Below are 17,477 nucleotides of genomic sequence, written 5' to 3'. Positions count from 1 at the left end.
TTTCATGAAAGGTAAAATTAAAGTGAGATAGTTTCTGAATCAATTATTTAGTCTTGCAGCAAAGCCTAGGTCTGTGCTTTGGGAGGTTTATTGTCAATACATTGAAATATCCTATATAAATACCACATAAACTGCACATTATACAGTTCTACACTTAGTGGTCATTTTGCGGTCTATTAAGTACCCAGCTGTCTTTGACATTGAGATAGTAATGAAATGGATATTGAAATAAGGAGATAAAACAGCTGGTCGTCTTTACCCATTATTTTATAACAAATTAATTTGCATTCTTAGCTGCAAGCTAGTGATGACATTAGGGTCTGAGAGATGGTTTGATAGATGAAATCATCTCTGATTAGCAAGGCAAGTATATTAAACATACTTCATGGTTGTGTACGTTGCCTGGGATACATTGTCAAAAACGTGCTCTTTATTCATGTTTAATATTTAATACAAATGTTTCTGAGAGGGAGAAAATGAAGGCAATTTTATATTTGTGATGAATTTAAAACCACTGTAGTGGATGTAATATAAATATGTGATACCAGTACAAACAAAGAAACTAAAAAACTGATTTTTTGAATAATTACACATTATTCCAAACATCAATTTTTTTTAGTTTCTTTCACTTTTTGAATACAATAAAACCAAATTCAATAACAATTCAATTCCTTCAACATTAAAACTCTCTAATTAGTCATCCTAACAAACACCCACACATCCCATAACAATTCTTGCTATTAGCTGTGTTTACTACTTTTATACTTGTTTGGTACATGAGATGAAAATTTTATGATATAAATTGTGTCATTGAAAACATCATACGTTTAATACTAGTAACAGTTACATAACTCATTGGCACCAAGTGTTTATAATTTCATATTAAAATATTATTTTAACAGATTGTTGTAGTTTATTATAGTGTCTTGCAGATTTAAAATATAGTTTACAATAAATATACAGTATACAGAAACATCTGCCCAGTCCCTTGGGCTTATAAATCACTCCCCCCCCCCCCCCCCCAAAAAAAAAAATGCAAAATATAATTCACTGATTCCAGATGTATGTACGTTTATTTCTTTTGAAAATACATATTGAATGGGGTCAGCCAAATTATTTAAATCAATCCTTGAAGCTGCACTAACTGCAACTGGAACATCTTTTGAAACTTTTGTTAGATATAATGACTTTATCATAATATTATACACCCTGAACAGTACTGAATTACCTGTGGGTAGCATTATTGTAGCTATTCACATAGTATGGTGCAAGATGTCCAATCAAATTGATTTTTGTGTCCACACTTAAAAATCAGCAATCATCCCAGTGAATCACAATTTCATCCTATTATCATACTAGTATATAAAGTAGACCTCTAATTGACATGCACAAGGTCTAATTATTGGTATTTTAGCAATTTTCAGTGAATATATTGTTGGTTGTCTGATCGAAAAGATAATAGTCTCGTTACAGCTAGTGCAGGTTTAAATGGGAACCATTCCTGTTCATGTTGAAAGCATGTGTGTATTTTGATATCAATCCAGTTATGAAGACCCTTTCTGTTATTCAAGTTGGAACTAAATGTATAGCGTGCTTTCAGTTTCACACAAATGAACATTTCTGTCCCAGTTCATGTAACCCGAATGATGCCTTGTTGTGACTGGTCCATACTGCTGTCAGTTACAAACGACAACACTGTGGAACGCCCATTGTGATATCATTTTTGCATAAAAAGAAAGTCATTTCACTGAAATTTTATGAAAAACACAAAACAACTGTGACCATATTTTTGTGGTTGAAAAGTACATTTTATGATGTACAACAGTCTGGTTTCAAAAGCCGGTTGTTTCCAATGCAAAGAGGTCCTCAGTAAATCATTTATCATTTACTACTTGTAGACCATAAAGTACAGCTTTTTCTTTTACACGTCTACATGTATGTTATTAATCTCAAACGATTTCAATCAAAATGGACAACAACGAGATAATGCAAGGAAATTGAATATTTTCAAGTACATCTTGTATGAATAGATTACTGATCATTAATCTCATTTGAAGGATATCTCAGCTATTTATAATAACAGAGAGTGTGTTCACTAAAATGATTGATCTAAAATAATTGAACTATTTACCTGAAATAATTCATATCAGCACACAAAAAATAAAGAGTTTGTATATATCAACCAATATGTATAGACGTGGCCATATGGATGAGGATTTTGTATTTATTTTGCATTTTTGATTTATAAAATAATTTTGTCATGGCTTCCTACTTGAAAAATGAATACGCACAAACATATGAATAGTCCTTGTTTGTAATCCAATAAATTACAAAAGATTTGATGTAAAAGCAAACTTTTACTTTAACTTCTTTTTTTTTTAAGCTTTCTACAGTGTTTTATTTAAACTGGGTGAAAGGTTGTCAGAACTTTTGGAAACCCTTTGAGTTGAGTTTTATAGAGACATTCGACATTCCCCTTTTTTATTTGTGATTAAATATATATATATATATATATATATATGAAGTAGTACATATCAAAATATTGGGTATATTGATATATTTCATAACATCAAAAATGCCCAATTAGAATACTTAAAACCAATATGGAAGTACATATTGAAATAATTTACAGTTACAGAGATTATGTATTAAGATGTTTTATACCATAGACATACTAATATTAACAGAGAATACTCATTGAAATTCTCATTTTATGACATACAGAAATGCTGAATTCAAATAATTTGCACCAATAATAGAAGTGCATATTGAAATAATTTGTAATATGTGAGCATAGAAATAATATAAAATGAAATAGTTGAACACAACATAACAATTAAGTTATTTAATAATACAAAATGATAGACATATATTGTAATTTATGCATTACAATACATAATCAAAGTAGACATTGGTATACTTTTAATCAAAATATCATATTGTGATCATATATTTTAAATAACCCTTCACATTACAAAAGTACATTCAACCTCCCCTATCTGTCATTCAAGTATTCTTCTTAATGATAGTATTTGATGTCATGGCTTAGTCTTTACGTTCTACCTCCTGAGGCAAAATGAAGTGGTTCTGCAGGATTTTTTACGTTTATAAGTAATCAGCATGGATGAAAAAATGAATGTATAGGTCTTTACACTAAGGTAAAAGTATTGTAAACTTAAAGAGTAATACATTATAGGTAAGAAATTGGAGAGAGAAAAAATTGTTATAACAAATTCCGTTCTGAGGAAATTGTTTCTGTATTTCCTTTGTGTGTCTTAATAAAATAGTTTGTGTAAATGAAAAAAGAAAATGTAGGCCTTTACCCCAGGGGAAAGTATTGTTAAGACTAAATCATTATATGTAAGAAATACAGAGAAAAAACTTGTTCTAAAAATTATGTTTTGAGGAAATTGTTTTTGTTGCAATCTGTGTTAATAGTTGGCATAAACAAAAAAGGAATGTATATGACTTTACCCCTTAGGGAAAGTATTGTAAAGACTAAATTATTTTATGTATGAAATTAGAGAGAGGAAATTGTTATAACAAATTATGTTTTGAGGAAGTTGTTTCTGTTGCTTTGTGTGTTAATAGTTAAATGAAAAAGGGAATGTGTATGACTTTACCCTTAGGGAAAGTGTTGTAAACTTAAAAGAGTAAATCATTATTGGTAGGAAATTACATACAAAAAATTGTTGTAATAATGATTTACCTTTTGAGGAAATTGTTTCTGTTAATTTGTGTATTAATAGTAGTTGGAATAAATGAAAAAGGGAATGTATACAACTTTACCCTTAGGGAAAGTATTGTGAAGGATAAATCATTATAGGTAGGAAATAATGATTTACCTTTTGAGAAAATTGTTTCTGTTGCTGTGTGTATAAAATAAATGGCATAATCTAAATGAGTGTAGATTAATGATGTTTGCCATATTAAACGGAAAAGTATTGTGAATTTATATAAGAAAGTACAAAGACAAAACTGTTGTAATGAATCCCATTTTGAGGAAATTGCTGCTGTTGTTATGTGTACATATAGCTAATTGGCATAAACATGTCACTTTTCTTTCCTCATTTATAACAAAATAAAAAACTTTACCCTAAGCGAAGTATTGTAAAGACTAAATCATTATATGTAAGAAATTGGAAAGAAAAATTGTTCTAACGAATTATGTTTTGAGGAAATTGTTTACGTGTATAAACATTGGTATAAACGAAAAATTAATGTTTAGGTTATTACCCTGAGGGAGAGTATTGTAAAGTCTAAATCATTATATGTAGAAAATTGGAAAGAAAAATTGTTTTCCCACAGTAGTACAGCTTTGATTGAAATACAGTCAACAGTAAAGTATACCGGTAGTAGACTAGTTCATAAATTAAAAGCCATTAACTGATTTGAGGGTACATTAATTCTATTAAGTATTAGAAATAATACCATAAAAACATTTAGACCACTATATTGGAATTAGTCTATTAAAATAATCTGTTAACAAATTTTAATAATTAATCATTCTTCACATGATGTCTAGATGTTGGATGTGACTCTAACAACATCCTCCAATGTTTTTCTTTTAAATAACGAAATTAAGGCATTTTCATAAAGTTTGGGTTCTGGAGACATTTTATGATTAAAAATTAGGGTCACCCTAGTACGCTGCTACATATTGTTTTAATTTCTTGAGTATAACCATATACGTAGTATAGAACAGAAGTTCTATTTAAGCTAAAAGAGTGTCCCTCTGTGGGAAGTTAGTAGGGAATTGACATTAAATGAGTTCACTCATTTAATAGACACCTAACAAGTTTCTGCTATGTAGAAGCAACCTGATGTATTGAAATTACTTGTGTGATGTCAAAATAATCACAGCATGTTTCCAGTTCAGATATATGACATGTCTGAATTCATTACAAGAGTAACTATCTGTGGTGAGATAATCAACTGTAGGGTTATTTCTCTCATTTCCTCTTGTTTTCACCTCTACAAGCCATTTTTGAAGCTGCACTGGCTGTAACTAGGGCATTATTTTCTCAATCAAATGATGAAAATTATATTTATGGAAAATTGTTAAAATGAAAATTATTTTACAAGTAATTTAGAGGCATGTTTTATCTATAAATAGTATAATAATAAGTTGAAACTGTGATTTATCGGGTGCTTATTTTAGGGTGCGGACCCAAAATCAATTTGATTGGATACATTACACCATACTTTAAAAGAAATAACTACATTATATCATATGTTTTTGCATAAATTATTATTCAAAAAATGCATGCATCAATTTTCTGATGAATATATTTTGATTGTTATACAAATAATATTCAGATTTGTAAGTTTTTCAATACATTCTTGCTGACTGTAATAATATTATTATTATTATACTGTATTGAGGTAATGTTTTATCAAGTGGCAGGGCAAGACGTCTTATTAGTTCTGTCAGAGCTATTTCCCATGTCCTTCACTATTGTATCTTCAGTGTCTGGAAGTGTACGTTTAGTATTCAATTCAATACAATACAATATTATGTCCACTGCTGCACAAATATGTTTACCTATAGATGATTCACTATTGTGCAGGGTATACAATATTACAAATACATTGTTATTTATATAGAGTTTCAAAAAACAGTGCAGCTTTTATTTTCATAGTTGTTTTCAGAGAAAATGACGTCATAAAAATATAATAAATGGGTAGAAAAATTTGAACAATTTAGCTAAATGACAGCAAAATTATTATATCATAATATAAAGGTTAGAAATGTATTAATGGAAACATAGGTTTGTTTTCTTTTCTTTTTTTTAAATTTAAAAAAAATTAAATATGGAAGCATAGTTTACGTCCCTTGATGTAGATGGTTAGTGTCTACAGAATTGCACTTCTTTTGTGTTGGTCTTTTTTTTTGAAAAATGTTGCCTAAGGACCATGGACGCCTGTGATCAAATTACCTTCATTCAACACAAAGCATGGATACTTCACAGATTGTGTACATAGAAGTTTGTACAATGATCTCAATGACTTGAGAGACTCGAATGCTTCCATATTTTCATAAAGCTTAAATTTCACATTTTAAAATAAACTTTAATTTTATGCATAGCCATATATGTAAGAATCACTGAATGATTATTATTGTTTATTTGAAAAATATACTTTAAATGAAACATGAAATTTTGTGTGAACACATTATGGTATTTTGTCTGTTATATTTGCTTGTATTGTAGGTCGATTTTCGAACGCCTTGTTAGAGATTATGTGCTAATCTGACATAGGATTTATCATACTTTTCATCTTCAGTAGAGTTTGATTTAAAGCCATGATCTATGCCAGATGTTACACAAACTCTGCGATTACTCCTACTTAGTTACCCCTCTCAATTTCTCTTGTGTGCTTTTGGTTTTTGACGTTAAGTGATAACTTTCAAGTTATGATCGGTATGTCTATTTAAATCAAATTCTCTCAAATTGCCTGCCATCGTTATCACCATGAAATTCTGGGATTACCATTGGCATGGTCAGTGCATTCTGATCACACAAAGTCAATGGTTATATATACCCCTCTCAATCTCTCATGTGTTTTTTTTGTTTTTGACGGTGAATAATACGATAATAAATATGTCGTTTATGTGAGCACGTTCAAACTTCTTACTACTATTATTGCTATGAAACTCTGGGGTCACCATTGACGTGGTGAGTGTATTAAAAATTTCATCCGATAACACAAAGTTGACAATTCATTATTCCTACTTATACTATAACGGTCCTGTGTACTTTTCATTTTTGACATGATGTTAAAGTTCTGATAATAAATCATATTTCAAGTATGATAATAAATATATGTGATTATATGAGTGAAGAATGATCATCTTTACCCAAGTAAAACTTCAGGGTTTTTTTGTTTCATAATTTGATAAAAATCTTTACTGTATGTGAAGATTTCTGTTGGATAAAAATGTTATGATAATAAATATGTCTGATTATATGAATAAAGAATGATCATTCATACTTGAGAATTAAGCCTCAACTTTTCATAATTTAATAAAAAAAATCAATTGAAGGTCCCTGTTAGACAAATAGGCCATTGCAGACTGCAAACAGGAAATTGAGAATACAGTGCCCTCACTCAAATTAGGGGTATCATCACCTCATAGTACCGTTTCTTAAGAGTTTTGACCCTTGGTATTCTGTAAAAGCGTAGATCAGGGATGTTTTTCGCATTGTTCAGACATCAAGAAAAGCAGCAGTGCTCTATGATTAACCAGTAAAAATATACCATGTATACCAAAAAGGTACACACAGACGGGAAGTAGAGTCCCCACCATGGCAAATTTTGGAAAAGGCCTATTTAATTGGTGAAAGCAAACAATGAAAGTGATGTTACAGTATCAATAACTACTGCTTGAAAAACAAAGTAAAAAGATAGGCGGCTTCATCAATGAAAAGCTGATTAAATTGAAGTGTCAATGAAATTGTTGCCATGGAAGCTGCACTCTAGTGTAATTATTTCAAATTACTGTTGCCCGATTGATGTTAAATGACATTTGAAACTAAAAATGAGTTCCTTTTAAGTTTCTTCTTTACTGTTCATATGCGTATTAAAAATACTTTTACATCGTCAGGACTGAAAAAAAAATCAATTTTTATCAACCCCAGATTCGCTGGAATAGTTGGAGCATAGTACATGTGTATAATTTTCTGTCAAAACAATGCCATGTGTTGGTAACAGCACTAATATCATCTGACACATTCTTCAAAATCATTGGCACGGAAACCAGGTCACATCACTTTAATGGGAAGATAAACAGTGACTGAAATGTTTCTCTTCTTTTGAGTCAGTTATAGAAACATTGATATGGGAAAATAGTTTTCTCCTGTATCTTTATGTAAGTGTATATCGGGGTCAACACCAAAGGTCAAATTCCCACATGGGGACAAGTTGTAGCAAATACGTTTTGCTCTGTGTTATTAACTTATTAATAGCAAAATGAAATTATTCGTAATTTTATAGTGACATTGACCTTACAGAGAACCGAAACATGATATTGAATATATATTAATAATAATTATAATCAAAAAGTGTCTGTCTGGAGAGAACAGTGCTCAATGCAATATTAATAACACAGGATAATACACATATATAAAACACAATATCAAGCAAGATACTAGGGAGTCGTTACACAGTGTTTCATGCTGTTACCATCATCAGGTGACTAACAGTATAGTTAATGGTATAGGTAAGACACTCCTTAGTATCTTGCTTGATATTGTATTATTTATACCGCTGTACATATATATATGTATTGAGCACTGTTTACTCCAGCATATACATTTTGAGTATATATATATAATATATACACACACATGTATATATATGTATGTAATCAAAGTAAGTTGGTTGGAACTTGAGGTGCTTAGTTGTAACTCCGAGTTTCACGCTCAATGCGTTCATCAGACAATGAACGCATTGAGCGTTTCTATAACTGTCTGATGAACGCATTGAGCGTGAAACTCGGAGTTACAACTAAGCACCTCAAGTTCCAACCAACTTACTTTGATTATTCCCGCCCTGCTTACCCAAGCATCGAGCACTCTATTCTACGAGTTTGATACTATTTACTATATATATGTATGTATGTATTTATTTGACATGTATACGTTTGTTTATTGAAAAAAGTTTATAAACATTTACATTGAAATGTATGTGTTGTGGCATACTGCTTTATTTCAATTTTATACAACAAATTTGTAAGCCTTGAGATTAAATTATCCATTCAATCCCTTTTCAACTCAGAAATTTGAGGGTTTTTTCCATCATATGAGAATCATATCGTCTTTTGTGTTTCCTCAGGTGAAAAGTTCACTGAAAGTGTTGATAGATCAAGGCTTGCTGAGTATATGTCAAGGATAGTTGATGAAAGGTAAGAATGACACACACAATGTTATCACTTTCTCATCCCAATTTTCCAAAATAAGTTTAGAGTTCATTATTAGCACAACTGAACTGATAAGGTTCAGTAGTGCTATGCATGGCAGCGTGTCTGTCTGTCTGTGTTGATGTGCGTGTGTGTGTGTGTGTAAACAACTTAAAGTCAAAAACCACTGGACCGATTGCCATGATATTTGGTTGGTATATTATCTTGGCTGTCTAGTTGTAAAATTGTTCAAATCAAAATGATCTTATCACAGATGTGGGATTTGGGTAAAAAAATGTGATTTTTGGTCAAAAAACTTAAATTCCAAAACTACTCAGCAGATCGATCTGAAATTTGGTTGGAACGCTCTTAGAGGTGGTTACATTAAGAAGTATTCATAACGTGATCATCCCATCAGTGATATGCAAATTGGGGCTAAAAATGTGTCTTTTTTGTCAAAAATATATAGTTCCAAAACTACTGAGCAGATTGGGCTGAAATTTAATGGGGATACATCTGGGGATGTGTAGATGAAGCTGTATTCATAACATGATGATTCCATCAGCGATATACAAACTAGGTCTAAAAATCTTGATTTTGGTCAAAAACTTATATCTAGAAACGGGATGGTGAATGGGTTGAAACTTGGTGGGGATGTTTCTGTAGGTATTATTCTGCAGTCATTGTTTAAAACATTTTGACACAATTGACCCTTGCAACCATGACCATGCCCTTAGCAACAGTGAAATGCTGATGCATATTACAAAGACAACAACAGGGATAGGTAGGTAAGTGACTAAAGATTTTAAAAATGTATGCAAATATGCCTAGCAACAGCAACAGCTAAATGATGGTTTAAATGATTGCAAAAATGGAAAGTAGGAAGGGTAGGCAAGTTAATAAAGATTCCAAAATGTATGCAAACATCCCTAGCAACAAGACCATGTCCATAGCAACAACCAAATACAGTTGTGCTACAATGCCATTGGTGCTATCTTTCCTAGCCGAATTTTCAGTGGTGAAAGATTGGAATTTGTGATATGTCTTGTAAAACTAGATTTAAAGGAAACATTTGGATAAACTAATTTACTACATATGTATAATACTAGATGCATCATGACTTCTAAGTGCTTATTACTTTAGATAAATAGTTATGAATATTCAGTGTATATCTAATAAATATTCATGTCTGCTAAGTCCCATGGTGGACCACTGTGAGAACAAGAGAGAGGTGAAAAAGAGTTTCAAACTTTATGCGATGTCATGAAATGACTCCAGTACCCAAAGTTTAATAAACTACTTCTATTTCCGTGAGTGCTGTTCCCTTTAATAGTAAATGAGCTGAAACACAGCAAACACCAAAGTCACAACAAACCTTTTAGTATTCAAAAGTCTGAGTAATGATGTGTTATTAAAGATCTATGCTACGCTAAGTTTGAAGCACTCTCAAATACTTAAACATCTCTGAATGGAACGATACAGTAAGAATGAGGTTGAAAGCACTTTTCAATGCCATAATAACTTGCTAAGTGGTACAAGCATATTGATATGAATAAAACCTGCAAGCAATTTAGTCACATGACTACCAGCACTAATACTGGGTTTCGTTTCACATACTTAAGACATAATTGTACAATAATAACACTATGATTACTATACTTTGCCAAGTTACCTAGACACTTTTATCGAAAATACACCATCATTTATTGGAATATTAGTATCACATAGTTCAGAGAGAAATTTTACTGATTCTAAGTATAGGAAATATAGATGCGGCTCTCTTAAATATTTTTGGTTGTGCAGGTACTTGATGCCTTTAAAAAGTAACTGCCTCTTATTTCATAAATGAATATAGGTATTACCTGGGTTTTCTTATTATTCATTTATTTTTATGGAATCTTTTTCACTTTTAATGTTGTAGATTCATCTCATTTCATCAGCTGGAGTATAATATTTTACAGCTTAGGGCCGCTGTCTAATACTCACAAATCTAATATTGAATGGTGCTTTTTCACATTCAAAATACAATTTATTTGAAGGACATATTGAAACTTTTCATTAATGATAATAATGATAATAATGAAATGTATTTGTAATGAGCCTGTCCCCCTGGAGAACAGCAGGTGCCGACAATTATTACCCCTGATACTGATCTACAAAGCACAACAGCCCTGTATACTTCAACTCCCTGGAGAGCATACAATGCATTGCAGCCTTCATTTTTATATAGTGCTTTTCCACTGTGTGCTGAAGGCACTTTACAATTATTACCCCTGGCACAGATCTATAGTGGCACAACCACCCTTTATCCTTCAACTCCCTGGAACAGCATACAATCCATTGCAGTCTTTGTTTTTTATATAGTGCTTTTCCACTCTGTGCTGAAGGCACTTTGCAATTATTACCCCTGAAACAGATCTATAGTGGCACAACAGCCCTTTCCACGTCCTCTGTAAGCACTTAGGATTGAAGGAAGAAGTGCATTCATGTCGCAATTTCTATCCTACAGCTGGGATGACTGGGTCACAACTGTGGTTCCAATCTTGCCCAAGGACTTTTAATAAAAACATTATAAGAATATTTATCAGTAGCAATGATTAATAACACCCTGAAATTTTGTGTTTTTTTACTTGAAGAAATATTTTGGGTCATATAGTATTTAGTAAGGTGTTAGTAAACATAAATCAAAGAACATACAAGACACACTTCATATCTGATCTCATGTCTCTAGATCACTTGGTTGGTGAAAATGACACTTTAGTAAAACATGCCACTGAAAGAATCTTGTATGAATTAAGGCATCATTGAAAATCTGAGTAGGTTTACAAGTTAACTTGTGTTTAACAAGATTATAAACTGTACATCATGTTTCATTTTGCTGTGTGATTCATGACAATGCCAGACAGAAGTATAATGGATATCATTAATATAAATTGACTTGTCCCACTGTGTTATGATATACAGTTTATGCATATTTAATGAGATGTCTGTTCCAGTGAGTGATTAGATACAGGAAGTTATAGACTAAAGTATTAATCCACTGTATTACTATGCTCTATTCATTCATTCAAAAACTGACATAGTGGCATAGGGATTTGTGTGGACGTGTGTCATCTTTGAAAGTCTCAGAAATAACTGTCTTTTTTCTCTCTGAAACAAATTCCCCATTAATATACCATTTTGTTAAGTTTCACAATTAGCTTTGATTTTTAACTTAGGCGTAAAAAAAAATTGTGTTGTTCCAATTACATTCAAACAACTTTTTTTATTTGGCCTTAGTTGGTATCCGTAATCTGATTTTGTTGGACATTTTATACCTTTCCATAAGTGAAGGTAATGCTATTTACTCCTCGGTTTTTAGTCCCCAGAAAGGGGCCGGGGGGACTATTACACTGGGTTCCATCTGTCCATCCGTGTGTCTGTCTGTCCATCCATAATACATCATTTCTCAGAAATGCAATATCAAATTTGTATCAAATCTGGCACAAAGGTGACATGTGAAATTTCATAATCAAATATTCATTTTTTCTCTGAAATATTTCCTTTTTAATATAATTTTGTTAAGTTTCTGAAATAAACAAATTAACCTGTATATATCATTTCGTGATGTCTTATAATTTATGATTTTATTGTTTATCACAAAATAATTGTTATTTTATATATATCAGTTTCTATCATTTTTCTGAAGTCTCAGAATTTTCTCAGCAACATTTTACTCTCTGAAATTGAATCCTTGTCTATTTTGCGCTGAAGTTTTATCAACAAAATGCAATGAAAAGAAATTGGAAACATAAACTCTGTTCTACAACAAGGAAAGATAAAATTCCAACAGAATAATGATACCAGATTTAATTTCAATCGACAGTGTATAGAGGGGCATGTTACTTATTTTCCTTTGAGGAGTCATGTTGCGATAGTGGAATCACTGTAGTAGTGTAACTGTGTAAGTCAGGATTATCATCTAAGAGGATTAGATGCAACTTGTGTTGTACATTCTGATGGATATGGGTGCAATTAGGAATTTTACCAGATTGCCAATGGCAACCACTGTTGATTAAATCTTACAAGGGTCTAGAATTTGGAAATACACTAATCAAATATTGCAGTTTCCTTTATTCTCACCCAGTGCTGTTTTGAGGTTGTTGTTTTTGTTTGTTTTTCCTTTATATTGTCTCACCCAGTGCTGTTTTGAGGTTGTTGTTTTTTGTTTGTTTTTCTGTGGCTTGTTTTGTGTGTGTATGTGGGGAGTCATTCTTCCTGTCCAGTATGGACTTTTCACAGGTAAAAAAGTTGCCAAAGACAACCAGTGTTGATAAATGAAGGTCTTGAATCAGGAAACATACAGTATTTCACATTTATACTCAAATCTTGTTTACAGCTTTCATGTCTTGTACATTGGTGATTTAGGGGAATGGAGGGGAAATGAAGGAAAAAAAATACTTGACATCCATTTGGGACAGAAAGTAGGGGTAGAGTTTGCATTTGAATCCTCATCTAATGTGTAATTGATTCTAACTGTTCATTGATGGAGTAGGTGTCATATACACTATGCAAACAGATAAAGTAAACAACTAAGGGGAGGGGGAGGGGCAAGGGAAGTAAAAAATATTTGACCCCATTCAATATAGAAAGTAGAGCATGGTTTGAGTTTTAATCCTCATTTAGTATATATATAATTGATTCTAACAGTGCACTGATGGAGCCTGTCCCATATACAGCCAAAGTAAGCAATCAGTGTAATAAATTAAAACAACCAAGGGTGATTTTCTCAGTATTTATGAAATATTAAGTATTATTATACTTGTAAATGATGGTATATTTACGAGATAACAGCTTCAGTTGTAGCTTTTTTGTGTTTTATGGTTTTTATATTTAGGAACTGTGATACATTTGGCGTGTGATAAAACGTTTAACTAGTATTTGTAGTTTTATTGCATATTGAAAAAGCCATCAAGGATTAGGTACATGTTGTATGGTTCATGCGTCATTTTATCATATTTTATAAGATTTGCTGTTATTTTGTTCCTGAAAACTCAAACCCCAAAAGCAACAACGTTAACATTCAGACTATGTACATACCAACAAATGTTTGTGAATAAGTTTGATTCTGAGATACCCAGTATAAATTTTGCTAAGTGTTGTTTAGTGTAAAATCACAAACCCTGTACTTGGGTCTCTATCTGTCATTGTGCTTAGTGTCATTTAATGTAAATTTTGACATCTTTAACTATATCAGTTTAGTGATTTTGTATTATAAGTTAACAGTACTGTTGTTTTTCGTGTCTAAATTTGTTGTGCACGGGGTCTACATTTATATGTGCTAGTCTCCTGTGTGGACTGCCGACTGATGTCAAAGCACAATAAATAAATAAAAAATAAAAAACCTATTCTAGTACAGTTAAACTGAAGAAAAAAATACAATGTTTTTGATTAGAAGGCAGTAAGATCTAAAAATGTATCCATAAGATATAGATATAATAATGATAAGGAGATAGTGCCTAGTATCCATAAATCGATGCTCACTGATGTTTTACAACAAATACTGTCACAAATAAGCTCTCTCAAAAAGGTGTGTATTTAGTCTCGACTTGAAAGTCTCAATACTCAGTGCAGAGCAGACAGCGTTTGGCAATTTGCTCCAAACAATTGTGGTATCATAGCTGAAAGACCAATCTCCATATGATTTAAGTCATCTTTAATATGAGAAGTGCAAGTAGAGAATAAAATGGTCTCAAAATTTACCCTAGTATATTATAAAATGGCCAACATGTACTGGGTTTAATAACCCTATGACGAAATAATAGCAATTTCCTTAAAAACAAGATGAACCAATTTATGGTTGTCATAATTCAAAAGCATAAGGATTAAGCTTTTACTGATAGAAAATATGATGGATTCTAGTTACTTTGGTTTTCAACAAAATTTGTCCCTGAGGTGCTTTCTTCCTTACCTGATGTGTGTAATAGTTCATCATTAAGAAGAATGTTCAATCTCAAAAGTATCTTATTTTAGTTTTTAAGAAGTATCTCGCCAGGAGATTGAAGCTACTTTTATTATGAATCGTTAATGGAAATATCCATAAAGTATTTTCCCTGTTTATGCATGGGAACAGCAATGTTGAAGACTTTTATTCCTGAAGCGCATGCTTAAAGTTAGGGACAATTGCACATGCATAATCTCAATAAATTAATGTGCACAAGTGTGGCATCAACACATTTATTTATGATTTTAATCATGATGAAAACTGCAGTGGTGACACCACTACGATCAATGCAATGGAAGAACATGATGATGGTAAACACAGTAAAATATTACCAGAACCCCAGCACTGTATATCACATAAGAAGTAAATTTTAATTGACTTATCAACATCTCAGTAGTAAATAAACAACCTGTTATCATTGAAAGTGTGAAGGTTTTTGAAATTTGGTTAGAAGTGCAAAAATGAAGTTCAGCAATCATATTGGCGCCAAACCCCCTCTGGCCCTAATTAAATGAAGTTCGTTTATTGTGCTCAGTGACATTGTGTGATCATCCCAAAGAATATATTTGACATTTTGCTGTAAACAAGAATTTCCATTCTATATGATAACTACATATTATGATAATGAATAAATACTTCAATGCGTTTTTTCGCAGTCTATTAATAATCTCAATCTAGACTTCTGCATTTTCAGTTTCTGTCATGAAGTTGGCAGAATAAAAAGAAACAGCATCGGACAGACTTATACATATTTCTATTGTAGAGAAGAAGAAAGAAAAAAAATAGTAAGATTTCAGAATTTGAAACTCATTCGAGATTGCAGATACGACATATAATACCTAGAGTTAAAAGTGTTTTGCATTTTATACATGCATAGACTCAAATTCCATTTTGGATTCAATACTATGGCCACTGGCCATATGTATATTTGTATGTGATAATGGCATATCATGATATTTGGAAATATGGCTGCCAGCAAACTGCAGAGAACATGTACAGTTATCACATCCAACACTCGAAAATCTACAAAATAAAAAATTATAGTATGGGTTGCATAGAAGGAGTTTTTGACCTTTTATCCACCATGCAAACTAGAACTAGATGTTACAAACTGAAAGTTTTCACTATAGACTTATTTTCTGGAAAACAAAAGCACCAAAATAAGTAGTGGCTGAAATGCTTCTTTGTATATAAACATAATGCACCAAGCTTAGTAATCTGTAAAATTTAGTCTTTGAAAATTAGTTGAAGACAGTAAAATTTAATGGCAAAAATGTCAATACTATATACATTGAAGGGCATAAAACAGGAAATTCAGTTATTCTAGAAACATGCAAGTGTCATTAAACTCACCCCCCCCCCCCTTGACCCAGGTTTGACCCTTTCTATTGCCAGGTATCATGAATAGTGTATCATGAACCTATTTGAATAATGGCATATCAAGGTAGCTGTTGACATTATTGAAAGCGTTATGGCCATCAGCAAACTGCAGAAAATAACATCAGTTATAGTGCATGGTAATTTAAGACCAAGGTTGATAGAGAAAGATGAGTAGGATGGCATTGAGGAGTGTTGGAATGGATGACACTACTCCTACACTGAACATCAGAAAATGGAAACCCTGTAGCAGTACAATCATCCAAGTGGTGAAAAAAATCCTCCCACTCGGGTGACAACATGAGTTTGTGTGTTAGGCTACAAGAAATCACATTTATTGCGTTGCACCAGAAGGTTCAGTTTGGAGGTCATTACTTTATTTTGAACTGTAATTCTAATTCTGACCCGCTTGTGTTTTTGATGTTGCTATATTGCAGGGCACGACAGTCTAGAGTTAATGCAAGGAAGACATGATATTCATATAAGGATGAAGACCATGCGTAAGCCAAGATGTACTCATTTGAACCTTAAATACACGTTACAGGATTTGTTGTTTGGGTTGTAAGTTGTGACAATGTACACTTATGTCACTGGTTCTGCAGTGCTTGAAATGGTAGCTAAAAACTTTGAAATTACCATTATTTTTCAATTTTTTGTAAGTTAAGATTGCACAGTCAATATAATTATGTTACACTCCAATATTTGTCTTCATTCAGCTTGAAAATACTTGTAACACAGGGTTTTTGTCAATTTTCAGCTTTGACTCATTGTGACAAACCCCTTATGTAATTTTCCTGCATGAGATAAAAAATTCAGGAAAAAATATATAAATATGCCTAACTTCAGTGATTATGAATCTTTTTACAAATGACATTAATTTTACCTCACAGGGTATATAATAATAAATGCTACTGAAGGAAAGGTTGAATTTTTTAACACAACATTTACTTGATATGCACATCCTTTCACTGTTCAAGAAACCTCAGTGAAAATTGAGAGGGGACATTTATTCCCCAAACTATTTCAAACAGCCTTGAAGTTTAAGAATGGACCAATCTTGAATTTTAATGTGTTTGTCTTTTTTGACAATACTTGAGTAAAGACATGAACTCTGATGTATACAGAAAGCTCGTGCATATATTTCATTCACGGGTCAAAACCTCTTGGTATACCATTCCCAGAGGGTGGTTTATTGCTTAAATTTATCATCAAAATAAC

At 32.0% G+C, this 17,477-nt stretch overlaps 1 protein-coding gene across 1 annotated transcript in view; it reads left to right on the top strand.

Annotated features, from left to right (window-relative positions):
• Positions 1-16,733, top strand: part of LOC144449326 (MAP kinase-activated protein kinase 5-like) — a 26,272-nt gene extending 9,539 nt beyond the window's left edge. Inside the window, exons 10-11 of the mRNA XM_078139846.1 lie at positions 8,836-8,905; positions 16,697-16,733. Of these exons, the coding sequence (XP_077995972.1) occupies positions 8,836-8,905; positions 16,697-16,733 (107 nt within the window). The remainder of the gene's footprint in view (positions 1-8,835; positions 8,906-16,696) is intronic.
• Positions 16,734-17,477: the final 744 nt, after the last annotated feature.

This window comes from Glandiceps talaboti, chromosome 18, assembly GCF_964340395.1.
Source record: "Glandiceps talaboti chromosome 18, keGlaTala1.1, whole genome shotgun sequence".
Lineage (NCBI taxonomy): Eukaryota > Metazoa > Hemichordata > Enteropneusta > Spengelidae > Glandiceps > Glandiceps talaboti.
This window is presented reverse-complemented; position numbering and strand designations above follow the sequence as displayed.